At 42.9% G+C, this 26,505-nt stretch overlaps 1 protein-coding gene across 1 annotated transcript in view; it reads right to left on the bottom strand.

Moving 5' to 3' along the window:
• The window catches only part of LOC106582957 (uncharacterized), a 96,957-nt gene extending 82,331 nt beyond the window's left edge, over positions 1-14,626 (bottom strand). Inside the window, exons 1-3 of the mRNA XM_014166599.3 lie at positions 14,275-14,626; positions 11,499-11,633; positions 7,922-8,031 (exon numbers count right to left, since the gene is read on the bottom strand). Coding sequence (XP_014022074.3) covers positions 7,922-8,031; positions 11,499-11,633; positions 14,275-14,360 — 331 coding nt within the window. The 5' untranslated portion in view covers positions 14,361-14,626. The remainder of the gene's footprint in view (positions 1-7,921; positions 8,032-11,498; positions 11,634-14,274) is intronic.
• Between the last annotated feature and the right edge of the window lie 11,879 nt (positions 14,627-26,505).

Genomic DNA, 26,505 nt, shown 5'->3' with positions numbered 1-26,505 from the left:
GGGCAGAGTAGTCAGGCGGGCAGGTACAAGGTCAGGACAGGCAAGGGTCAAAAACCAGGAGGACGAGAAAAAGAGAGGCAGGGAAAAAGACAGGAGCTGACAAGATGAATGCCGGTAAGCTTTACAAACAAGACGAACTGGCAACAGACAAAAAGAAAACACAAGTATAAGTTCACCGGGGATAATGGGGAAGATGGGCGACAACTGGAGGGGGTGGAGACAAGCACAAAGACAGGTGAAACAGATCAGGGCGTGACACTGTGTACATTTGCAAATACTGTGCCAAATCATATATGAAGAATGCAACAAAGATGCAGAATCATCTGGCCAAGTGCATAAAGTTCCCTCAGCGCTCACAACAAGCAACCTCTGACAAAAGCCCCTCTACCTCTATTCGAGGTGAACTTTATGACTTAGAAACTTTATCGATAGCAACAGCTCATGGTCATCCTGGAATCAGAAGTTTTCTTGACTCAAGGGAGGAACGTAGTCAGAGAAATGCTGATGAATGTCTTGCTCGAGCTGTGTATGCAACTGGTTAATCTCTGATGCTCACAGGCAATGTGTATTGGAAGCGATTTCTGAATTTCTTTGCCCAGCATACACCCCTCCACCCCTGCTTTATCTACTCATTTGCTGGATGCAGAGTACAACAGAGTACAACAGAGTTCAAGTGAAGGTCAAGCAAATCATAGAGAAAGCAGTCTGTATTGCAATCATGTCTGACGGGTGGTCGAATGTTCGTTGCAAGGAATAATTAACTACATCATCTCCGCCCCTCAACCAGTATTCTACAAGAGCACAGACACAAGGGACAACAGACACACCGGTCTCTACATTGCAGATGAGCTGAAGGCAGTCATCAATGGCCTTGGACCACAGAAGTTATTTGCACTGGTGACAGACAATGCTGCGAACATGAAGGCTGCTTGGTCTAAAGTGGAGGAGGCCTACCCTCACATCACCCCCATTGGCTGTGCTGCTCATGCATTGAATCTGCTCCTCAAGGACATCATGGCACTGAAAACAATGGATACACTCTACAAGAGAGCCAAGGAAATGGTTAGGTATGTCATCAAGTAATAGCAGCAATCTACCTCACCAAGCAAAGTGAGAAGAATAAGAACACCACGTTGAAGTTGCCCAGCAACACCCATTTGGGGTGGTGTTGTCATCATGTTTGACAGTCTCCTAGAGGGGAAAGAGTCTCTCCAAGAAATGGCCATATCACTGTCTGCCGATATGGACATCCCCATCAAGAGGATCCTCCTGGATGATGTATTTTGGGAGAGAGTGGTAAGCAGCCTGAAACTCCTGAAACCTATAGCAGTAGCCATTGCACGGATTGAGGGAGACAATGCCATCCTGTCTGATGTTCAGACTCTGCTTGCAGATGTAAGAGAAGAAATCCATACTACCCTTCCCACTTCATTTTTGCTCCAAGCAGAGGAAACTGCAGTTCTGAAATACATCAGAAAGCGTGAAAACTTCTGCCTGAAGCCCATACACGCTGCAGCATACATGTTGGACCCCAAATATGCTGGGGTACAACAGCATCCTGTCTGGTGCAGAGATCAACAAGGGCTATGGTGTCATCACTACCGTGTCTCGCCACCTTGGCGTGGATGAGGGCAAGGTTCTTGGCAGTCTGGCAAAGTACACTTCCAAGCAAGAGCTTTGGGATGGAGATGCAAATGGCAGTCGTGCCAACATATTTCATCAGCCACCTGGTGGAAGGGACTTTGGGGATCTGAGGCTCTTTCCCCTGTTGCCTCCATCATCTCCAAATCCCACCAACATCAGCCGCCTCAGAGCGCAACTGGTCCTTGTTTGGGAACACACACACGCAACAAGCTGACCAATACAAGGGTTGAAAATTGGTGGTCTTCCGGGCAAATTTTAGGCTTTTTGAGCCTGACAACGAGCCATCCTCAACAAGGTTGGAAAGTGACAGTGAAGATGAGGCCTCAGAGTCTGATGTTCAAGAGGTGGACATTGAGGAGGTCCAGGGAGAAGACATGGAAGCCTGAGAGGAAAACAACCAACAAAGCTTTAGTGTCTAAACTATCATTTCACAGATGGATGTTGAAAAAGATTTTGGGAGATGTAATGGATCATTGGGGATCATTCAATATTCCCTTTCCTTTGTTTTTCAGTGAAATCATCACATGTGAAGAGTCAGCTCATTTAATTACAGTTCAATTCGTAACTTTTTTTTAAATTTTATTTTTCTATTGTAAGGATTTAATAATTTGCAATTATATCTACTTATGATAAGGTAAAAGGTTCATGTTTCTGTCTCCATATGATATGGTAAATATACAGTGGGGGAAAAAGTATTTGATCCCCTGCTGATTTTGTACGTTTGCCCACTTACAAAGAAATGATCAGTCTATAATTTTAATGGTAGGTTTATTTGAACAGTGAGAGACAGAATAACAACAAAAAAATCCAGAAAAACGCATGTCAAAAATTTTATAAAATGATTTGCATTTTAATGAGGGAAATAAGTATTTGACCCCTCTGCAAAACATGACTTAGTACTTGGTGGCAAAACCCTTGTTGGCAATCACAGAGGTCAGACGTTTCTTGTAGTTGGCCACCAGGTTTGCACACATCTCAGGAGGGTTTTTGTCCCACTCCTCTTTGCAGATCTTCTCCAAGTCATTAAGGTTTCGAGGCTGACGTTTGGCAACTTGAACCTTTAGCTCCCTCCACAGATTTTCTATGGGATTAAGGTCTGGAGACTGGCTAGGCCACTCCAGGACCTTAATGTGCTTCTTCTTGAGCCACTCCTTTGTTGCCGTGGCCGTGTGTTTTGGATCATTGTCATGCTGGAATACCCACCCACGACCCATTTTCAACGCCCTGGCTGAGGGAAGGAGGTTCTCACCCAAGATTTGACGGTACATGGCCCCGTCTATCGTCCCTTTGATGCAGTGAAGTTGTCCTGTCCCCTTAGCAGAAAAACACCCCCAAAACATAATGTTTCCACCTCCATGTTTGACGGTGGGGATGGTGTTCTTGGTGTCATAGGCAGCATTCCTCCTCCTCCAAACACGGCGAGTTGAGTTGATTCCAAAGACCTCCATTTTGGTCTCATCTGACCACAACACTTTCACCCAGTTGTCCTCTGAATCATTCAGATGTTCATTGGCAAACTTCAGACGGGCATGTAGTATATGTATTTTTGAGCAGGGGGACCTTGCGGGCGCTGCAGGATTTCAGTCCTTCACGGCGTAGTGTGTTACCAATTGTTTTCTTGGCGACTATGGTCCCAGCTGCCTTGAGATCATTGACAAGATTCTTCCGTTGTCACGTCCTGGCCAGTATAAGGTTAATTGTTTTTGTAGTTTGGTCAGGTCGTGGCAGAGGGTATTTGTTTTATGTGGTTCGGGGTGGTGTGTTTGTGTAAAGGGTGTTTGATTTAGTATTTCCGGGTTTTTGGTTGATGGTCTATGTGTTTGTATTCTATGGTTAGTCTGGTGTGTGTGTTTCTATGTTTGGTTAATTGGGGTTGGGACTCTCAGTTGAAGGCAGGTGTTGTCTATCTGCCTTTGATTGAGAGTCCCATATATTAGGGTGTGTTTGTGTGTGTGATTGGTGGGTGATTGTTCTGAGTTTAGCCTTGTGCCTTACCAGACTGTCTGTATTTCGTTCGGTCACTTGTTTTGTTATTTTGTACGTTCATTTTGGAAGTTAATAAATCTCAAAATGAACAACTGCACACCTGCTGCGTATTGGTCTACCTTTTCCGATGACGATTTCGCATTATCGTCAGAAGACGAAGATACTTGTGACAGAATCACCCACCACTCAAGGACCAAGCAGCAGAAGAAGGAGCAGAGGGAATTCGAGTTGGACTGGCGGGAGAAATGGACCTGGGAGGAAGTTCTGGACGGGGCCGGAACTTGGCACCAGGCCGGGGATTATCGACGCCCGCAGTGGGAAATTGAGGCAGCCAAGGCAGAAAGGCGTAGGTACGAGGCCATGGACGCGCTGAGGGAGAAGCACGAGAGGCACCCCCAATAATTTTTTTGGGGGGGGGCACACGGGTAGTTTGGCTAGGCGTAAGAAGAGCCGGAAGCCAGCTACCCGTGGTTATATGGAGGAGCGTATGGGGTGGAGAGCGCTATGTTTCGCTGAGGAGCGCACTATTTCACCCATACGCACGCACAGTCCGGTGCGCGTTATTCCAGCCCCTCGCAGGCGCCGCGCTAGAGCGGGCATCCTGCCTGGTAGGAGGATGCCTGCGCAGCGCATCTGGTCGCCGGTACGCCTCCGAGGACCAGGCTACCCAACTCCCGCTCTACGCACGGCTACCATCAGGCCCCTGCACAGCCCAGTCTGCCCTGTACGAGCACCCCGCTCGTACAGGGCTACTAGTTCCATCCAGCCAAGGCGGGTTGTGCAGGAGGTAAGATCTAGACCGACTGTGCGCCTCCATAGCCCTGGGTTTCCAGCTCCTGTCTCTCGTGCGGACCCGGAAGTGCGTCAACCCAGTCTGACTCGTCCTGTTCCCGCTCCCCGCACTAGCCTGGAGGTGCGTGTTCATAATCTGGTAAGCCCAGTACCAGCACCACGCACCAGGCTACAAGTGCGTCAACCCAGCCACGCCAGTCAACAGTCGTCATCAGAGCTGCCCGCCAGTCAACAGTCGTCATCAGAGCTGCCCGCCAGTCAACAGTCGTCATCAGAGCTGCCCGCCAGTCAACAGTCGTCATCAGAGCTGCCCGCCAGTCAACAGTCGTCATCAGAGCTGCCCGCCAGTCAACAGTCGTCATCAGAGCTGCCCGCCAGTCAACAGTCGTCATCAGAGCTGCCCGCCAGTCAACAGTCGTCAGAGCTGCCCGCCAGTCAACAGTCGTCAGAGCTGCCCGCCAGTCAACAGTCGTCAGAGCTGCCCGCCAGTCAACAGTCGTCAGAGCTGCCCGCCAGTCAACAGTCGCCAGAGAGGTCAGACTGCGCTGAACTGCCGGAGTGGCCAGACTGCGCTGAACTGCCGGAGTGGCCAGACTGCGCTGAACTGCCGGAGTGGCCAGACTGCGCTGAACTGCCGGAGTGGCCAGACTGCGCTGAACTGCCGGAGTGGCCAGACTGCGCTGAACTGCCGGAGTGGCCAGACTGCGCTGAACTGCCGGAGTGGCCAGACTGCCCTGAACTGCCGGAGTGGCCAGACTGCCCTGAACTGCCCCGAGTGGCCAGACTGCCCCGAGTGGCCAGACTGTCCCGAGTGGCCAGACTGTCCCGAGTGGCCAGACTGTCCCGAGTGGCCAGACTGCCCAGACTGTCCCGAGTTGCCAGACTGCCCAGACTGTCCCGAACTGCCAGACTGTCCCGAGTTGCCAGACTGCCCAGACTGTCCCGAGTTGCCAGACTGCCCAGACTGTCCCGAACTGCCAGACTGCCCAGACTGTCCCGAACTGCCAGACTGCCCAGACTGTCCCGAACTGCCAGACTGCCCCGACTCTCCCGAACTGCCAGACTGGCCCGACTGCCCCCCGGCGATGCCAGACTGGCCCGACTGCCCCCCGGCGATGCCAGACTGGCCCGACAGCCCCTTGGCGATGCCAGAGTGGCCCGACAGCCTGGAACGGCCGGAACCAGAGCCACCTCCAGATATAGGTGGGTTGGGGAGGGAGGGTGTAGCACAGTGCCGTCGTTGACGGCAGCCACCCTCCCTTCCCTCCCTTTAGAAAAGGGGAAAATTTTTTGGGTGTTGCTTGGGGTTATTTTTTGTTAAGGTGCTTCTGGGGTAGCACCTTTAAGGGGGGGTACTGTCACGTCCTGGCCAGTATAAGGTTAATTGTTTTTGTAGTTTGGTCAGGACGTGGCAGAGGGTATTTGTTTTATGTGGTTCGGGGTGGTGTGTTTGTGTAAAGGGTGTTTGATTTAGTATTTCCGGGTTTTTGGTTGATGGTCTATGTGTTTGTATTCTATGGTTAGTCTGGTGTGTGTGTTTCTATGTTTGGTTAATTGGGGTTGGGACTCTCAGTTGAAGGCAGGTGTTGTCTATCTGCCTTTGATTGAGAGTCCCATATATTAGGGTGTGTTTGTGTGTGTGATTGGTGGGTGATTGTTCTGAGTTTAGCCTTGTGCCTTACCAGACTGTCTGTATTTCGTTCGGTCACTTGTTTTGTTATTTTGTACGTTCATTTTGGAAGTTAATAAATCTCAAAATGAACAACTGCACACCTGCTGCGTATTGGTCTACCTTTTCCGATGACGATTTCGCATTATCGTCAGAAGACGAAGATACTTGTGACATCCGTGTAGTTCTGGGCTGATTCCTCACCGTTCTCATGATCATTGCAACCCCACGAGGTGAGATCTTGCATGGAGCCCCAGGCCGAGGGAGATTGACAGTTCTTTTGTGTTTCTTCCATTTGCGAATAATCACACCAAATGTTGTCACCTTCTCACCAAGCTGCTTGGCGATGGTCTTGTAGCCCATTCCAGCCTTGTGTAGGTCTACAATCTTGTCCCTGACATCCTTGGAGAGCTCTTTGGTCTTGGCCATGGTGGAGAGTTTGGAATCTGATTGATTGCTTCTGTGGACAGGTGTCTTTTATACAGGTAACAAGCTGAGATTAGGAGCACTCCCTTTAAGAGTGTGCTCCTAATCTCAGCTCGTTACCTGTATAAAAGACACCTGGGAGCCAGAAATCTTTCTGAATCAGAGGCGGTCAAATACTTATTTCCCTCATTAAAATGCAAATTAATTTATAACATTTTTGACATGCGTTTTTCTAGATATTTTTGTTGTTATTCTGTCTCTCACTGTTCAAATAAACCTACCATTAAAATTATAGACTGATCATTTCTTTGTCAGTGGGCAAACGTACAAAATCAGCAGGGGATCAAATACTTTTTTCCCCCACTGTATCCAATGCAGAAAACATCTACATTTAATATTAATACCAATTAATGTAGAAAACATCTACATTAATTGGTATTAATATTAATTTGCATATATTCCTGTTAATTCCCATATATTCCCGTTAAGTCCCACTGAAAGTTTCCACCTCTGAATATTCCCCAAAATGTGCAACCCTAGTTGTGACACAGGAGCCAGTTTTTACTCGGGTCCATGGTGCAAGCCTCCAGCCTTTACCACCAGTTACTACCACACCTCTGAGTCCACTGACTGGGAATATGGTGCATGACTATGTAAGCGTGAGCCAAGATTCAACTGTGGAGCCACAACTACACCAGGAAGCAGTCAGCACAATGGAATTGGCAAACCAAACTGAACAATGAGGAGCACCTGTCCAGCCATGCGCTCGCTCTCTGGCAGCAAAAACCCACACCATCTCAGGACGCAAGGAGCCCTGTCGAGCCAAGTGTAGTTGAGCCAGATGCATAGGAGATTAGGTCTGCTGGTCACTCAACACTTCAACATGTCTGTAAGTTCATTGTCGTCTTTGGTAGAATGTAAAACAAGAAATTGCAATGCAAACCTGTTTTAACAAAAATGTCAACAGTTGGTTATAAGCTTTCAACATGATTCAACACATTGGAGCTTTCGCCCAGTGTCCGGTTGGTTGTGAACGTCACACTGTTGCACTGAGGAAGGCCTGGCATTGACTCATAACAGCTGCACAGTGCAGTCAGTGGATGGCCTAAGTACCTCTTGACCTTACAACCTCTCCCTGAATGCTATCCCAACTACCGCGGCTCCTGACCCAGGGTGAGAGATGAGTTTGAGGCACCCTTCTATCCTCTCACGTGCCTATCGAGTATAACCTCGACTCCTGTGTAAGCGAGCATTCTCCCAAGAAAGATTACATTTGTACTGTACTAATAAACATATTCTGTATGCTGATAACAAAAACCTGATTTGAAACATTAGGTGGTTGTGATACTTTAACACTGGAAACCTCAGTAATATGAAGCAATAGAAGAAAAGAGAAAGACTTACGATACAAGCAGCCAGCCTCTCCGTTGAGTTGAGACCATCCAGGACAGCACTTGTAAACCGTCTGGTAGTCTTGTCTGTAGACTTGTCTGTATGCTGTGTAATACGCTGTCCTGTTATCAATGGAGACATGACATTATCAATTAATACAAATCAGATAATACAAAGCTAGTACACTAGATCAAGGTCTGTTGATTCTATAAAATAATTTGAGGTCCTGATTTATGGCACAATGTCAAGGTGTCTGTTTGTGGTCACAAAGTCACAAAGTATAATAATCAGCAAACATTTCCCCAGTCTTTTAAGTAACCCCTTTCAAAGTGTGAGACTGGCAGACTGAACTTCAGAGTACGGTGTCTAACCCTGTAGTTTAGAAGCCCTCTCATGGCTCCACGGTCATTAAGCGTTGTGGAAAAACATTTTGTTTACGGTGTGTAATTGAAGCTTTGGCTGCCTTCAAAGCTGCCTGCGTCTTTGTAACGCGGTAAATATATGAAGAAAGCCTAAACGGCACTTTGAAAAAACTCCCCAGAGTCAGGGGTTAGCCGCAGGACTCTCCTTCACAGGTATGTACCTGGACTCTGGAGACGCCTCGGCTAAATACAATAGGTACAGTGAGCTCCAAAAGTATTGGGACATTGAAACATTTGTTGTTGTTTTGGCTCTGTACTCCAGCACTTTGGATGTGAAATGATACAATGACTACAAGGATAAAGTGGAGACTGTCAGCTTTAATTTGAGGGTATTTACATCCATATCGGGTGAACCGTTTAGAAATTACAGCACTTTTTGTACATAGTCCCCCCCTCTATGTGTATTATATGTGTATTAAAGTAGTCAAAAGTTTAGTATTTGGTTCCATATTCCTAGCACGCAATGATTACATCAAGCTTGTGTATCTACAAACTTGTTGGATGAATTTGCTGTTTGTTTTGGTTGTGTTTCAGATTATTTTGTGTCCAATAGAAATGAAGGTTATACAATGTAATGTCATTTTGGAGTCACTTTTATTGTAAATAAGAATAGCGTATGTTTCTAAACACGTCTACAGTAATGTGGACGCTACCATGATTACAGATAGTCCTGAATGAATCGTGAATAATGACAAGGGAGAAAGTCACAGACACACAAATATCATACCCTCCAAAAAATACTAACCTCCACTATTACTGTAAAGTTGAAAAGTTAGCATATCTTGGGGGTATGATATTTGTGCATCTGTAACTTTCTCAATCATCATTCTTTTTTACGATTCATTCAGGACTATCCATAATCATGGTAGCATCCACATCCACAAGTGTTTAGAAACATATTCTATTCTTAGCTTAGCTAACCCTCCTGGAGAGCTGGGCTACATCTTCCACTTAGCACTATATGAGAGGGCTACTGTATTACAGAACAAAAAAGAGGGAGGAGGAGAGGAGCCAGAGGAGAGAGATTATTCCAGATATTTAGGGGGATGAGGATGAAGCACTCTGTTTAAACAGCTTTGACATGATTACTGTTAAGACCAACAACAAAAAAGCACAACACAGAATTATCTATAGGTAATACATGCAATAGACCAGTGTTTCCCAAACTAGGGGTCGCGACCATGTTTTCTTCCTACAAATGTGGCTTTATCTTTTGAACCGTTTAAACTACAAAATATTATAACCCCATCACTGAAAGATAAGACTCCCAGGAACACGTATGTGTCTTCTGTTTCCCTCTACAATGCCCACAAGCCGATCATGAATCCTTAAAACAGAGTGGATAAGACCAGGCACTAAATAGACTAGGGGAAAAAGAACAACATCAATGTTCTTTTCTACATAGAAGATCCACTTGCGTACCGGACACCCCCGCAAGGCGAGTTCTGGGGGCCCTTAAACCTGTCATAGATGTCAATTTTTTTTATTTTATAAATTATTTTGACAGTAACCCACCATAAAGTCATTCATAAACCTTTTTAATTTCCATATGAACTAGGAAGTTAAGTGTTTTTGTTCTTGGGCTTCAGGAATGTGACTGAAAAAGTGCTTCAGGCCTTGAAAAATAAAAACTTAAACTGATTGAAAGTAAGGGGATAATGGTGAACAAATGCCGTGGTCAAGGCTACAACGGTGCCAGTGCAATGAGTGGAACTGACGCAGGTGTTCAAAAACGCATATCAGACTGAAAGCCTAATGCTTAATAGGTAGTTCTTTATGAGTTTTAATTTAGAAAACATTCTCTTTGCAGGAGCGACAGTTACAGGGATGGTAAAAACAGCTTGATGGCATTGGCAATATCAGGGAAACTGGGCAGAAGGCAGTGGTGCTTCAAATACAGCAGTTCTGCAACATCTTTAATTGAGCATCTCATCCTCCTTAATTGCCGGCCTCAACATGTTACAGAAAGAGATTAACTGTATAGGAAGTGATAGGGACAAGTCGTCTGGATCTTGGACAGCCAATAAATTGGCAGATGCAAACGGATTATCATATTTAGTTGACAACAGCTTTTGAGGGCTTTAACAAAAGAAGCAGTTTGTGATTTCGTTCATACTGGTGAAACAGCGTTTGTGTTGTGTGGTTGCAATATCAACAGTCTCTTATCTCTGGTATAACTTGGCATGCAACATTCAAGACTAAGGTTAAATTGTTTGCAGCGCAATGGACATATAATGCACAATGTCTCAAGAAAGACTGTCTGAGGGCTTCTCGAGTGGTACAGCGATCTAAGGCACTGCATCACAGTGCTTGAGGCGTCACTACAGCTCTGGGTTCGATTCCAGGCTGTGTCACAGCCGGCCGTGACCGGGAGACCCATGAGGCAGCGCACAATTGGCCCAGCGTTGTCCGGGTTAGGGGAGGGTTTGGCCGGCCAGGATTTCCTTGTCCCATCGCGCACTAGTGACTCCTTGTGGCGAACCGGGCGCCTGCAAGTTGACTTTGGTTACCAGTTGGACGGTGTTTCTCCAACACATTGGTGCGGCTGGCTTTCGGGTTAAGCAAGCAGTGTGTCAAGAAGCAGTGCGGCCTGGTAGGGTCGTGTTTCAGAGGACACATGGCTCTCGACCTTCGCCTCTCCGAATCCATAGGGGAGTTGCAGCGGTGGGACAAGACTTTAACTACCAATTGGATATCACGAAAAAGGGATAATTTATTTTATTTTTATATAAAAAATCTCAAATATAAATAAAATGTATACAAAATAAATAAAGGGAACAAGGCAACAGTAAACATGTTGTCCGCCATGAATGATGCAGCGCCCAGTCTTGGGCCAATTGAGATGTTGCGTGTGACTAACACATTTCTGTTAATTACTACAGCTTCCACCTTGGGCCAATCAGCGTAATTTTGTAAATGCCGGATCTCCATGGGAAGACGCATCATTCACCAAAGTTTTGTCAAAATCGGGGCAGTGCTGTCTGAGATATCATGTGTGACTCCCCTCCCCGATTTCATTGTGTGGGACAAAAAAAAGACAGAGAGAGAAAGAAGCAGCAAGGAGCTCTTCAGGAGACCAGAGGAGTCTCTCAAGCTGGATTTAATTTACCTTGAATATTGGATGGAGGAATGGATGGATGGATGCCTGAATTAAGAGCAGGACTCACCTTCTCTCGTATCCCATACACCAGTTCTGTCCTAGGCAGCCTTGCTTCCAGACCTTGACCATGCGTGTGAAGGCCTGCACACAGGGCTGCCTTTGGGCAACCAGCATCACTTCCCGCTCTGCACACACGTTGGGCCTGAAAGAGGGCAGCGGCAAAAAACATTGAACAAATCAAGCTATTTTTAAAGTGAGGGGAAAAAATGTAAGAGGTTGTTATGAAGCATGAACCATTGAAGATAAATGGACAAGGATTCCTAAGGGATTCTTCTGTACTGTAGGGCCGGGACGATACCAGAATCGCAATGTTTTTTTCCATGGCAAAAATGAAAACATGAAGCAGACCATTCTCTTTGGTCCTTTAAAAACCTACTGTATGTAAAATATTGTGTCCTATAGCATGGGGAAATAAATCAAATGTGACTCTGGATGAAAATAATAATGATGTTTGTTTTTAACATTAGGGCTATTTTCCTAAAGAAATTACACCCGCTTCGTGCTTGTTTCCTTGCCAAGATACTAACGTCTATCGTGATATTGGAATTGTCCCGTCCCTACTGTACGGTGTAGTGCAACACCCTTGTGGGGATTACTTACAGTAAAAAATTACAGAGTGCCCACGCTGTCTGCTAATACTTACGGAGAATTCCTCACGCATTACTGTTTATATCGCTAAACATGGCAGCACAAGACACTGCCTGCAGCAAGAATTCAATCATTCAACATTCACTAAGACAGTACCTGATACTACAGTAAGTCAAAACATTGACCAAAGAAGAGCAGAATACATGGTCATACAACCTGATGTGGCTGTCTATTTCTTGAGATTTATAAACCAGGTGCCATCAGTGTCATAGATCCCATCACAACATATTCCCTGCATTGTAAAGTATCTAAAACCGTCTCAATGTGCCATACTATCCCTCTAACAATAAGCAGTGTTTCAGTACCTCTCGAGCAACAGAAAGTGCAGTATGTCTAATAATTTAGGAGCAGCTCTGTAATTCCATGTCCAGACGTGTCTCATCTCTGGAATAGTGTGTATGTCTGATATGTCTGTAAAAACCTTCAATAGGTGATGCTAATACTGGATCTACTAGCCCGAGACTGGCAATGCTCTTACCACTAATGGTCTCACGGTAATGGTCTCATGGTAATGCTCTTACCACTAATGGTCTCACGGTAATAGTCTCATGGTAATGGTTTCACGGTAATGGTCTCACGGTAATGGTCGCATGGTAATGCTCTTACCACTAATGGTCTCACGGTAATGGTCTCATGGTAATGCTCTTACCACTAATGGTCTCACGGTAATGGTCTCATGGTAATGCTCTTACCACTAATGGTCTCACGGTAATAGTCTCATGGTAATGGTTTCACGGTAATGGTCTTACGGTAATAGTCTCATGGTAATGGTCTCACGGTAATGGTCTCATGGTAATGGTTTCACGGTAATAGTCTCATGGTAATGGTTTCACGGTAATAGTCTCATGGTAATGGTTTCACGGTAATGGTCTCACGGTAATGGTTTCAAGGTAATGGTCTCACGGTAATAGTCTCATGGTAATGGTTTCACGGTAATGGTCTCATGGTAATGGTTTCACGGTAATAGTCTCATGGTAATGGTTTCACGGTAATAGTCTCATGGTAATGGTTTCACGGTAATGGTCTCATGGTAATGGTTTCACGGTAATAGTCTCATGGTAATGGTTTCACGGTAATGGTCTCACGGTAATGGTTTCAAGGTAATGGTCTCACGGTAATAGTCTCATGGTAATGGTCTCACGGTAATGGTCTCATGGTAATGGTTTCACGGTAATGGTCTCACGGTAATGGTCTCACGGTAATGGTTTCACGGTAATGGTCTCAAGGTAATGGTCTCAAGGTAATGGTCTCATGGTAATGGTCTCACGGTAATGGTCTTACAGTAATGGTCTCACGGTAATGGTCTCACAGTAATGGTCTCACGGTAATGGTCTTACAGTAATGGTCTCACGGTAATGGTCTCACGGTAATGGTCTCACGGTAATGGTCTTGTGGTAATGGTCTCATGGTAATGGTCTCATGGTAATGGTCTTAGAGGCCCTCTAAGAATACTCATTATTTCTCACTATAAGGCAATGACAGGGTCATTACAGCTGAACAATTAAACATCTCTGAGATTTATATCATCCTTTTCATGAAGTCAGACATATCAGAAGCCCCTCATCTCTGACTTATTTCACCTGTTACTCTGGCATGCTCTCCATTATTGGGAAACGTAGAGGCGTCTCACGAATGCTGCATCATTAATCCGCCCTGAGATCATGTGTAATTATGTAAAGGTATACCATTACAGTGCATGTTGAGAGAGAAACTAGAGTATTCTTATGACAACACTGTCATAGTTCAAGGTGCATTCCTTTCTGAGAAATGTACAAAATACAGCCTTAGAGTTGACTGGTTGTTGTCTGTGTCGTTTTAACTATGCACATCCAGGTATAGGACACAATGTTTCTCCTTTCAATGTAAACACCTCTAGAGTAAAACATGAAATATTGAAATATATATGAATTGATAAATTAATATTCAAATCTCATATTTCAACTAATGAAAGTTGTAAAATAATCATAAATTGTTTAATATGTCAAAAGATATTGGATTTTGGTTATATGTCAAGCTATAGCAGCAGTAGTAACAAGTGAAATTTTACCAGAAGTTTTATGATTTAGGTTACTGTGACTGTATTATCATGCAAAAACAATGTAAGTCAAAACAACGACAGCTTATAAAAAACGTACATGTATGGTTGGAGATTTCCATAGCGGGACACTGCGCAAATCGCGTCGATAAATATAAAAAGTATTGAAACAAAGATTAAATCCATATTCACGTTGTGTTGAACGTATCAATATTTTGCGTATGCATTAATCCGTAGAAATGTAGCGACATTGACACATGATTTAGCGAAAGCAAAACCAGTAGCCAATTTACTGGAGAGAAAAAATGAACACACGCATCACGGTTACACTTGAAACAGAGTGAGGAGCAGAGTCAGTCCCACACCTTCCAACAGAGATGCAGCCATACATCCCGTAGAAAGTGGCGCTTGGAGGTCGATCCTTACTGGTTTAGCCTACCACATGCAGATGTTGAACGCACATGCGAGCGCAATGGCTTATCGCCACCGAGTGAGTGGGGGTATTGCTCCTTTGAAGAGCCAATGGATCGTTTCAATGAAATGGATGTCTAAAATTAGACTGAAATGGTAGCTTTTTCCACAAATGTGTTGTAACAGGTTGCAAGTTACAACTGTGTTCTTTACTTCAACTATAGCCTGCTCATGTGAATGGATATCTGGGCCCCTTTGGCTACAATAAAACAATTAGTTCTAGGCCATTACTTTCTAGACAATGGCAGCAGGTAGAGGTTACTGACAAAATAAAGGAAACACCAACATAAAGTGTCTTAATATGGCATTGCGTCACCACAAGCCAGAACAGCTTCAATGCGCCTTGGCACATATTCCACAAGTGTCTAGAACTTTATTGGAGGGATGGAACACCATTCTTCCACAAGACATTCCATCATTTGGTGTTTTGTTGATGGTGGTGGAAAACACTGTCTCAGGCGCTGCTCCAGAATCTCCAGTAAGTGTTCAATTGGGTTGAGATCTGATGACTGACACACACACCCACACACTTTAAACCCCTTTGAGACCCCTCTTTCAAAGTCAGGGATCTCTTCTTCTGACATGGTAGGCAAAATAATGGGCAACTGGGCATTTTTATACATGACCCTAAGCATGATGGGATGTTTCAATTGCTTAATTAACTCAGGAACCACACCTGTGTGGAAGCACCTGCTTTCAATATACTTGGTGTCCCTTATATACTCAAGTGTTTCTTTTAATTACATGTTTCCTTAATTACATGTGAGAACAGAGCAGTTTTCAATTCAGCAGACCAGTTTTCAATTGAGGGGCAATGTGTTAGAAACAGTGGTATCCACTGCTGCCTAATCCTACCCAAAGAGGAACCTATAGTTGCAATAGAACAGAGAGAGAAAGGGGGAGATATGCCACAGTGCGTTATGAAGGAGGACTGATGGTGGTCAAGCTGCACAGGTCAGTGCAGGCACAGCTGATGCTGCCTGTGGTCATAGGGTCAGAGGCAGAGCAAAGTTACTGCTGCTCTCCAAGTAAAGCTCGCTATGCATGCATCTATTTTAATGACCCAAGGGCTCAAAGGTCAATGCCATACATGGTCTAAACTATATACATTTATACTAATTTGCTCAGAGAAAAATATTTTGTTTAACTATTAATTTAAACAAAATCTCAGAAAGATATGTGTCAAAATTATTGGCACCCCCTGTTTTCAATACTTTATAGACACCAACCATACCAACCACTTTGCTGATATAGTTAATTACGATAAGTAGCCTATACTAGAGAAATGTGAAGTTTTAAATTAAATAGGTTTGCGAATATGGGTGATTGTTAAGACAATTTATGGCTACAGCAATCAAGCTAGTAGTCATAGTTTAAAGGGTAATAAAAAAATCGTGCACATTAATGTTCTATCGTTCTATTCGTTATCGCATCAATTCAGGCAATTTATCGCAACATGGATTTCTGTCCATATCACCCAGCTCTACTTTGAGCACCCTCCCCTTCCGAGGATAAGGGCACTTTCTATGATTGTTCTATGCAATTGGAGAACACATTGGGAGAAATCTTAGACCATTCCTCCATACAGAATCTGATCCGATCCTTGATATCCTTCAGTCTGCGCTTATAGACTGCCCTCTTCAATTCAAACCACAGGTTTTCAATGGGGTTCATGTTAGGAGACAGATGGCCATTGCAAAATGATGATTTTATGGTCAATTAACCACATCTTTGTGGATTTGTATGTGTGCTTGGGGTCATTGTATTGATGGAATATCCACTTGTGGCCAAGTTTCAGCCTCCTGGAAGAGGCAACCTGGTTTTTGACTAAAATGTCCAGGGGCCTCATTTATAAACGTTGTGTAGCCCACGCACAAAATATGCCCTAAAACATGCCTGCGCCAGTTTTCACGCAAATGTTGGCATTTATAAAATCTGCTTATCCTCCCGCAAACTTTAGACCATGCCTGCGCACAGTTTCTAGTGGTTGAAATATTGCATTGCAAGAAGGCAAAAGTAGCCTGGTAGCCTTGTGCAAATGGGGAATATATGATGACTTTCTTATTCATAAAATAAACTGGTAGCTAAATATATTAACAAGATGCAATCATTTGCCATTAGTGAGAAGATCGAAAATTGATTTAATTTATCCTTGCATTCTAAAATATTTCTAGTTATTCTTTTTCTCATTATTCATTTCACTTCCATGATCATTGCAGAATAAATTCCTCACCTTTTCTGACTGTGATGGTTCCATACTCGAAAAAGCCTATAGGCCTACAACAAATTAGGATAGGCAACAGTTGGTTCACCTTTTCCATTGCCGTTTGTTAGCCTACATCTGATGTCAAATTCTCGTAGACAATATTTAATTAATAAACATAATGCATACAGCCTACCTATCATGTCCATTGCAGAATAAATTGCTCACATTTTCTGGCCATTCATGAGTTCATATTCCCGAAGTAGCCATAAAACAAATTACCATGTACATCTCTAATTTCCTTGGGCCTATTAGAAAGGCTATTATAATTTCACGTTTTTGGTCTATGCATCCGAAACGGAGCGCGGTTTATAACATACAGTCGAATTTAACAGGTGACAAATCAGTTGATATTTTGCATTGAAGTGTGTAGGCTACCACTGTAAGTAGGCCTAATGAAGTAAAAAAATAATCTGAGTATATAATGTTTCAGAATGCAGCATATTTAGGTTTGGGAAAAAGTTTAAACAATCTGTTTACAGGTCCACAACAATTTGCAATTGTTTTTGTCTTTCAGAAACGGTCAGATACCGCAAATGTCACTGCAAAATCAAACTTTCTGCAAACACCTCCAAAGAAGCTAATCATGTTTCCCATTATATTTAGATGCTGTCTTGGCAGAATTCCAATACTTCCAAACTATATTGCAAATAAGGGCTCATTGTCACCATAGAAGGTGAATGATGGGCATTTTTCAGGAGGATATATAATGCTCGTTCAAGCGCGCACAATTTTACAACAGCTCTGATTTATAACGGGAAACATGCGTATGCGCATGCGCCAAGTTAATAAAACTGTATATTTTTGTGAGTGTGAAGTCTTTTCAGAAATGGAGCATGCAGATATTTAGTGTACATAAATGAGGCCCCTGTACTTGGTAGAGTTAATGATTCTTTGACCTTATCAAGATTCCCAGGACCAGTGGAAGGAAAATACCCCATAACATCAATGATCCACCACCAATATTTTATAGTAGGTTTGAAAGGTTCTTATCTGCATATGCATTTTTCTTTCAAGGCCAAACCCACATATGGTGTGCGTGGCCAAAGACGTCTATTTTCGTCTAATCTGACCATAGCACCCGGTTCCAATCCAAGTGCCAATGCGGTTTAGCAGACTCCATGCATCTACATTTGTTGGTTGAGGATATTTTACAACAGCCCCTGCAAATTGTTTATTGGCAATTATGAAAGTCAACCACCATTTAACTCTTTTCATTTGTGAGTTATTTGCCTTTCCCAATGGCGATGGATGAAAAATAGATTTTACATGTGTACATTTTTATATATCAGTAAAACAGGAAGCCATAGAAGACCACAATATAGTTCATTTAACTGAGATGAACTTAAACAAGTATAATGTTAATGCATATTTTATTTTTGTTTGATTTTATTTATAAGAATCTTTAGGGGTGCCAATAATTTTGCCACCAATCTTTTTGAGATGTTGTATTTACTTGTTAAACATTCTTTACCTGAACAATTGTATTAGTATAAAATATTATAATTGTATTTTTTTGTATACAATATAGGTCGGTATTTGTATATAATCTATTTTATACCGTTATTTTTAAGCAAATCTTTATCAAGGGTGCCAATCATTTTGGAGGTGACTGTAATTACCACTGCAGTTGATAGAATGGGTAGCATAGCCTACATGGGGGCTATGGATTGTTCTTCTGCAATAGTTATACATAATTTAAAGATATTATCCTGATATAATTAGCATTTTTTTAAATCGCCTACCAAATTACATTGGGAACACCTTCCTATTGAGTTGCACCCCCTTTTGCACCCAGAATAACCTCAATTTGGTGTGGAATGGACTCTACAAGGTGTCAAAAGCATATTGACTCCAATGCTTCCCACAGTTGTGTCAAGTTGGCTGGATGTCCTTTGGGTGGTGGACCATTCTTGATGCACACAGGAAACTTTTGAGCATTAAAAACCCAGCAGTGCTGCAGTTCTTGACACGCTCAAACTGGTGCGCCTGGCACCTATACTACCATACCCCGTTCAAAGTCACTTAAATCTTTTGTCTTGCCCATTCACCCTCTAAATAGCACACACACACAATCAATGTCTCAATTGTCTTAAGGCTTAAAAATCCTTATTTAAACCTGTCTTCTCCCCTTCAGCCATTCTATACTGATTGAAGTTCATTTAACAGGTGACATCAAATTCTATGACACTTTTTATGATTTGGAACGTTTTTAAAATGTCAACAGAAGCCATATATAACTACATCAAGTGTATTGTTGGCTTCTGTTGACATTTTAAAAACGTTCCAAATCATAAAAAGTGTCATTATGGAATTTGATCAAGATCAGGGGTTAAGGATGTTACAGATTCTGAAACAGAATAATTTATTGATCAAATTGTATGACACCTTTTTATTATTTGGAACGTTTTTCAAATGTCAACAGAAGCCATATATAACTATATCAGGGGTATTCAACCGGGGGTCCGTGGTCCCCAAGGGGTCCGCTGAGGTACTGCAGGGGGTCCGCAGAAATATAAAAAATAAAAGTGGATTACATACCTACAGTAGAAAAAAGGAAAATATCTTCTTACTAATGATGCCAACTTTATTTGTCAACTCCTAATATTGAGCAAATTACACTCATTGGAGCCAATTACACTCACTGAAGTACCTGGCATATGCTTTGGAAAAACACCCGGGTATATGGTGCCAGTGTGGCAACTGTTGCTGGCTGATGGTAAGCTTTCTTGACTTGGAAATACATTTTTGCCAACACATGGCTAACCTTTGTTTAACCAGCTAAACAGCTGCTCTTAGCAAAAATGTGTTTCGAGTTACTTTTCTAGCTAATAAGCTACGTTTGACTTTACACTTCCTCTTCCAATTATAATGTGTGGGACGTCAAAATATTGACAACCATATCTACCACATCCCATTTAAAAATGTTGATTACTTCTCCATACCAATATCATTCACCTGATAAAACAGGACGTGAAGGTGTTAATGTGTTAATGGCAAAACAAACTGTGAGCCCTTTCCAAAAAAATATATATATATGATTGACCGAAAAGTGTTATTTGACACTTGGCATCATACTCTGTAATGGAATAAATCATGCAATTTCCTACATACGTGATTAAATAAAGTCTGCACACCAAAATATTAGTGGTAATTAGGAATGTGGTTTTATTTTTAAATGACAACATGGGATAGCAGAAATGTGTGGGATTATCCCTCGTCTTGATACAGTTGCATATGCCATTAATCTGATTAATTTTACCATGACTGGAGGTACAGCCAACTACCTTCAATGTGTCCATGTCTAACTTGGACTGGCTGTGAAAATGCTCTCCTAATAGTTAGTCTTGTTAGTACCGGCTTCTGTTAACAAGAAAGTGACCCAAGGGAACAGAGTATTCCACATAGGCCAACATAGGCTATGACTCCGCCAGCATACTGAAGTCCCCACATTGACATAAATATTAGAAGACTGTGATTTATTTATTTATTAAACTGTGTAGTCCATTCAGATGACAGGTTGATGAGCCAGAGGTGTTTCCCTAATAAAGGGGAAGCTGTAACACTTAGTTACAGTTATAGACCTCCTTAATACAGGATTTAGGAATAGTTTATACATTCATTATTAGTTTATAAATGCTACATTTACATTTTAGTAATTTAGCAGATACTCTTATCCAGAGCGATTTACAGTAGAGAATGCATACATTTTCATAATGGTCCCCCGTGGAAATGGAACCCACAACTCTAGCGTTGCAAGCACCATGCTCTACTAACTGAGCTACACAGGACCACATGTTAAACAGTAACATATTGGTTGAAAGTGGTGCTTGTCTTTAAGCTGCACAGAATACACATAGCATGTAGCCTGTGTTACTGTTATTTAGGATATTTGTATTAATTTGATGACTTCTGTAACCGTAATAGCCTTGGTTTCATGCATGTTAACATTAGAAGCCTTCTCCCTAAGTTTGTTTTATTCACTGCTTTAGCACACTAGCCGTGTCTGAATCCTGGCTTAGGAAGTCCACCAAAAACTCTGAAATCTTCATCCCTAACTACAACATTTTCAGACAAGATAGAACGGCCAAAGGGGGCGGTGTTGCAATCTACTGCAGAGATAGCCTGCAGAGTTCTGTCCTGCTATCCAAGTCTGTACCCAAACAATTTGAACTTCTACTTTTAAAAATCCATCTCTCTAAAAACAAGTGTCTCACTGTTGCCGCATGCTATAGACCACCCTCAGCCCCCAGCTGTGCTCTGGACATCATATGTGAACTGATTGCCCCCCCATCTATCTTCAGAGCTCGTGCTGCTAGGTGACCTAAACTGGGACATGCTTAACACCCCAGCCATCCTACAATCTAAGCTTGATGCCCTCAATCTCACACAAATTATGAATGGACCTACCAGGTACCACCCCAAAGCCGTAAACACGGGCACCCTCATAGATATCATCCTAACCAACTTGCCCTCTAAATACACCTCTGCTGTTTTCAACCAAGATCTCAGCGATCACTGCCTCATTGCCTACATCCGTAATGGGTCAGCAGTCAAACGACCTTCACTCATCACTGTCAAACGCTCCCTGAAACATTTCAGCGAGCAAGCCTTTCTAATCGACCTGGCCCGGGTATCGTGGAAGGATATTGACCTCATCCCGTCAGTAGAGGATGCCTGGTTATTTTTTTTAAATGCCTTCCTCACCATCTTAAATAAGCATGCCCCATTCAAGAAATTTAGATCCAGGAACAGATATAGCCCTTGGTTGTCTCCAGAGCTGACTGCCCTTAACGAACACAAAAACATCCTGTGGCGTTCTGCATTAGTATCGAACAGCCTCCGTGATATGCAACTTTTCAGGGAAGTTAGAAACCAATATACACAGGCAGTTAGAAAAGCCAATGCTAGCTTTTTCAAGCAGAAATTTGCTTCCTGCAACACAAACTCAAAAAAGTTCTGGGACACTGTAAAGTCCATGGAGAATAAGAACACCTCCTCCCTGCTGCCCACTGCACTGAGGATAGGGAACTCTGTCACCTCCGATAAATCCACTATAATTGAGAATTTCAATAAGCATTTTTCTACGGCTGGCCATGCTTTCCACCTGGCTACCCCTACCGCGGTCAACAGTACTGCACCCCCCACAGCTACTCGCCCAAGCCTTACCCATTTCTCCTTCTCCCAAATCTAGTTAGCTGATGTTCTGAAAGAGCTGCAAAATCTGGACCCTTATAAATCAGCCGGGCTAGACAATCTGGACCCTTTCTTTCTAAAATTATCTGCCGAAATTGTTGCAACCCCTATTACTAGCCTGTTCAACCTCTCTTTCGTGTCATCTGAGATTCCAAAAGATTGGAAAGCAGCTGCTGTCATCCCCCTCTTCAAAGGAGGGGACACTCTTGACCCAAATTGCTACAGACCTATATCTATCCTACCCTGCCTTTCTAAGGTCTTTGAAAGCCAAGTCAACAAACAGATTACCGACCATTTCGAATCCCACCGCACCTTCTCCGCTATGCAATCTGGTTTCAGAGCTGGTCATGGGTGCACCTCAGCCACGCTCAAGGTCCTAAACGATATCATAACCGCCATCGATAAGAAACAATAATGTGCTGCTGTATTCATTGACCTGGCCAAGGCTTTCGACTCTGTCAATCACCACATCCTCATCGGCAGACTCAATAGCCTTGGTTTCTCAAATGATTTCCTCGCCTGGTTCACCAACTACTTCTCTGATAGAGTTCAATGTGTCACATCGGATGGCCTGTTGTCCGGGCCTCTGGCAGTCTCTATGGGGGTGCCACAGGGTTCAATTCTTGGGCCAACTCTTTTCTCTGTATACATCAATGATGTCGCTCTTGCTGCTGGTGAGTCTCTGATCCACCTCTACGCAGACGACACCATTCTGTATACTTCTGGCCCTTCTTTGGACACTGTGTTAACAACCCTCCAGACGAGCTTCAATGCCATACAACTTTCCTTCCGTGGCCTCCAACTGCTCTTAAATACAAGTAAAACTAAATGCATGCTCTTCACCGATCACCTGCCCGCCCGTCCAGCATCACTACTCTGGACGGTTCTGCCTTAGAATATGTGGACAACTACAAATACTTAGGTGTCTGGTTAGACTGTAAGCTCTCGTTCCAGACTCACATCAAACATCTCCAATCCAAAGTTAAATCTAGAATTGGCTTCCTATTTCGCAACAAAGCATCCTTCACTCATGCTGCCAAACATACCCTTGTAAAACTGACCATCCTACCGATCCTCGACTTCGGCGATGTCATTTACAAAATAGCCTCCAATACCCTACTCAATAAACTGGATGCAGTCTATCACAGTGCCATCCGTTTTGTCACCAAAGCCCCATATACTACCCACCACTGTGACCTGTACGCTGTCGTTGGCTAGCCCTCGCTTCATGCTCGTCGCCATACCCACTGGCTCCAGGTCATCTACAAGACCCTGCTAGGTAAAGTCCCCCCTTATCTCAGCTCACTGGTCACCATAACAGCACCCACCTGTAGCACGTGCTCCAGCAGGTATATCTCTCTGGTCACCCCCAAAGCCAATTCTTCCTTTGGCCGTCTCTCCTTACAGTTCTCTGCTGCCAATGACTGGAACGAACTACAAAAATCTCTGAAACTGGAAACACTTATCTCCCTCACTAGCTTTAAGCACCAGCTGTCAGAGCAGCTCACAGATCACTGCACCTGTATATAGCCCATCTATAATTTAGCCCAAACAACTACCTCTTCCCCTACTGTATTTGTTTATTTATTTATTGTGCTCCTTTGCACCCCATTATTTCTATTTCTACTTTGCACTTTCTTCCACTACAAATCTACCATTCCAGTGTTTTAATTGCTATATTGTATTTATTTTGCCACCATGGCCTTTTTTGCCTTTACCTCCCTTATCTCACCTCATTTGCTCACATTGTATATAGACTTCTTTTTCTACTGTATTATTGACTGTATGTTTGTTTTACTCCATGTGTAACTCTGTGTTGTTGTATGTGTCGAACTGCTTTGCTTTATCTTGGCCAGGTCGCAATTGTAAATGAGAACTTGTTCTCAACTTTTCTACCTGGTTAAATAAAGGTGAGGGGAAAAAAAGAAGAAAAAAAATTAAGATCAATGCAAGGCATTGATGAAGTTAATGAATGAAGATTCAGTGGAATCTGTTGTAGTTTGCTGACATCATCTGGTTGAAATGAGAACTACACAAGAGAAGGCATTCAAATAGTTGACAGGACTCCTAACCTGTAAATCATTGTCGGACAGAAGCAACTGAACTCTGCAGTCTACAATTCAATATCAATTTAAGGGTCTTTATTGGCATGGGAAACATGTGTTTACATTGCCAAAGCAAGTGAAATAGATAATAAACAAAAGGGAAATAAACAGTAAAAAATGAACAGTAAACATTACACTTACAAAAGTTCCAAAAGAAAAAATACGTTTCAGATGTCATATTATGACTATATACAGTGTTGTAATGAAGTACAAATAGCTAAAGTACAAAAGGGAAAATAAATAAACAAAAATAGGTTGTATTTACAATGGTGTTTGTTCTTCACTGGTTGCCCTTTTCTTGTGGCAACAGGTCACACATCTTGCTGCTGTGATGGCACACTGGTATTTAACCCAATAGATATGGGAGTTTATTAAAATTGGATTTGTTTTTGAATTCATTGTGGGTCTGTGTAATCTGATGGAAATATGTGTCTCTAATACACTTGGCAGGAGGTTAGGAAGTGCAGCTTAGTTTCCACCTCATTTTGTGGGCAGTGTGCACATAGCCTGACTTCTCTTGAGAGCCAGGTCTGCCTTCGGCGGCCTTTATCAATAGCAAGGCTATGCTCACTGAGTCTGTACATAGTCAAAGATTATCTTAATTTTGGGTCAGTCACAGTGGTCAAGTATTCTGCCACTGTGTACTCTCTGTTTAGGGCCAAATAGTATTCTAGTTTGCTCTGTTTTTTTTAAAATTCTTTCTAATGTGTCATGTAATTATCTTTTTGTTTTCTCATGATATAGTTGGGTCTAATTTTGTTGCTGTACTGGGGCTCTGTCGGGTCTGTTTGTGAACAGAGCCCCAGGACCAGTTTGCTTAGGGGGCTCTTCTCCAGGTTAATTTCTCTGTAGGTGATGGCTTTGTCATGGAAGGTTTGGGAATCGCTTCCTTTTAGGTGGTTGTAGAATTTAACGTCTCTTTTCTGGATTTTGATAATTAGTGGGTATCGGCCTAATTCTGCTCTGCATGCATTATTTGGTGTTCTACGTTGTACAGGGAGGATATTTTTGCAGAGTTCTGCATGCAGTCTCAATTTGGTGTTTGTCCCATTTTGTGAATTCTTGATTGGTGAGCGGACCCAACCTCATAACCATAAAGGGCAATGGGTTCTATAACTGATTCAAGTATCTTTAGCAAGATCCTAGTTGGTATGTCGAATTTTATGTTCCTTTTGATGGCATAAAAGGCCCTTCTTGCCTTGTCTCTCAGATCGTTTACAGCTTTGTGGAAGTTACCTGTGGTGCTGATGTTGAGGCCGAGGTATATATAGTTTGTATGCTCTAGGGCAACGGTGTCTAGATGGAATTTGTATTCGTGGTCCTGGCAACTGAACCTTTTTTGGAACACCATTATTTTTGTCTTACTGAGATTGACTGTCAGAACCCAGGTCTGACAGAATCTGTGCAGAAGATCTAGGGGCTGCTGTAGGCCCTCCTTGATTGGGGAGGGAAGCGCCAGATGATCAGCAAACAGCAAACAGTAGACATTTGACTTCAGATTCTAGCAGGGTGAGGCAGAGTGCTGCAGACTGTTCTAGTGCCTTTGCCAATTTGTTGATATATATGTTGAAGAGGCTGGGGCTAAAGCTGCATCTCTCTCTCACCCCCCGGTCCTGTGGAAAGAAATGTGTGTATTTTTAGCCAATTTTAACTGCACACTTTTTTGTGTATATGGATTCTATAATGTTGTACGTTTTTCCCCCAACACCACTTTTCATCAATTTCTTTAGCAGGCCCTCATGCCAAATTGAGTCTAAAGCTTTTTTGAAATCAACAAAGAACGAGAAGACTTTGCCTTTGTTTTGGTTTGTTTGTCAATTAGGGTGTGCAGGGTAAATATGTGGTCTGTCGCACGGTAATTTGGTAAAAAGCCAATTTGACATTTGCTCAGTACATTGTTTTTGCTGAGGAAATGTACGAGTCTGCTGTTAATGGTAATGCAGAGGATTTTCCCAAGCTTGCTGCTGACGCATATCCCACGGTTGTTATTGGGGTCAAATTTGTCTCCACTTTTGTGGATTGGGGAGATCAGTCCTTGCTTCCAAATATTGGGGAATATGACAGAGCTGAGGATGATGTTAAAGAGTTGAAATATACCCAGTTAGAATTTGTAGTCTGTATATTTTATCATTTCATTTAGGATACCATCAACCCCACAGACCTTTTTGGGTTGGAGGGTTTGTATTTTGTTCACTCAATGTAATAGGAGAATCCAGCGGGTTCTGGTAGTCTTTAATAGTTGATTCTAGGATTTGTATTTAATCATGTATATGTTTTCGCTGTTTGTTCTTTGTTA

This window comes from Salmo salar, chromosome 22 (genome assembly GCF_965601325.2).
Source record: "Salmo salar chromosome 22, fSalSal1, whole genome shotgun sequence".
Taxonomy (NCBI): domain Eukaryota; kingdom Metazoa; phylum Chordata; class Actinopteri; order Salmoniformes; family Salmonidae; genus Salmo; species Salmo salar.
This window is presented reverse-complemented; position numbering and strand designations above follow the sequence as displayed.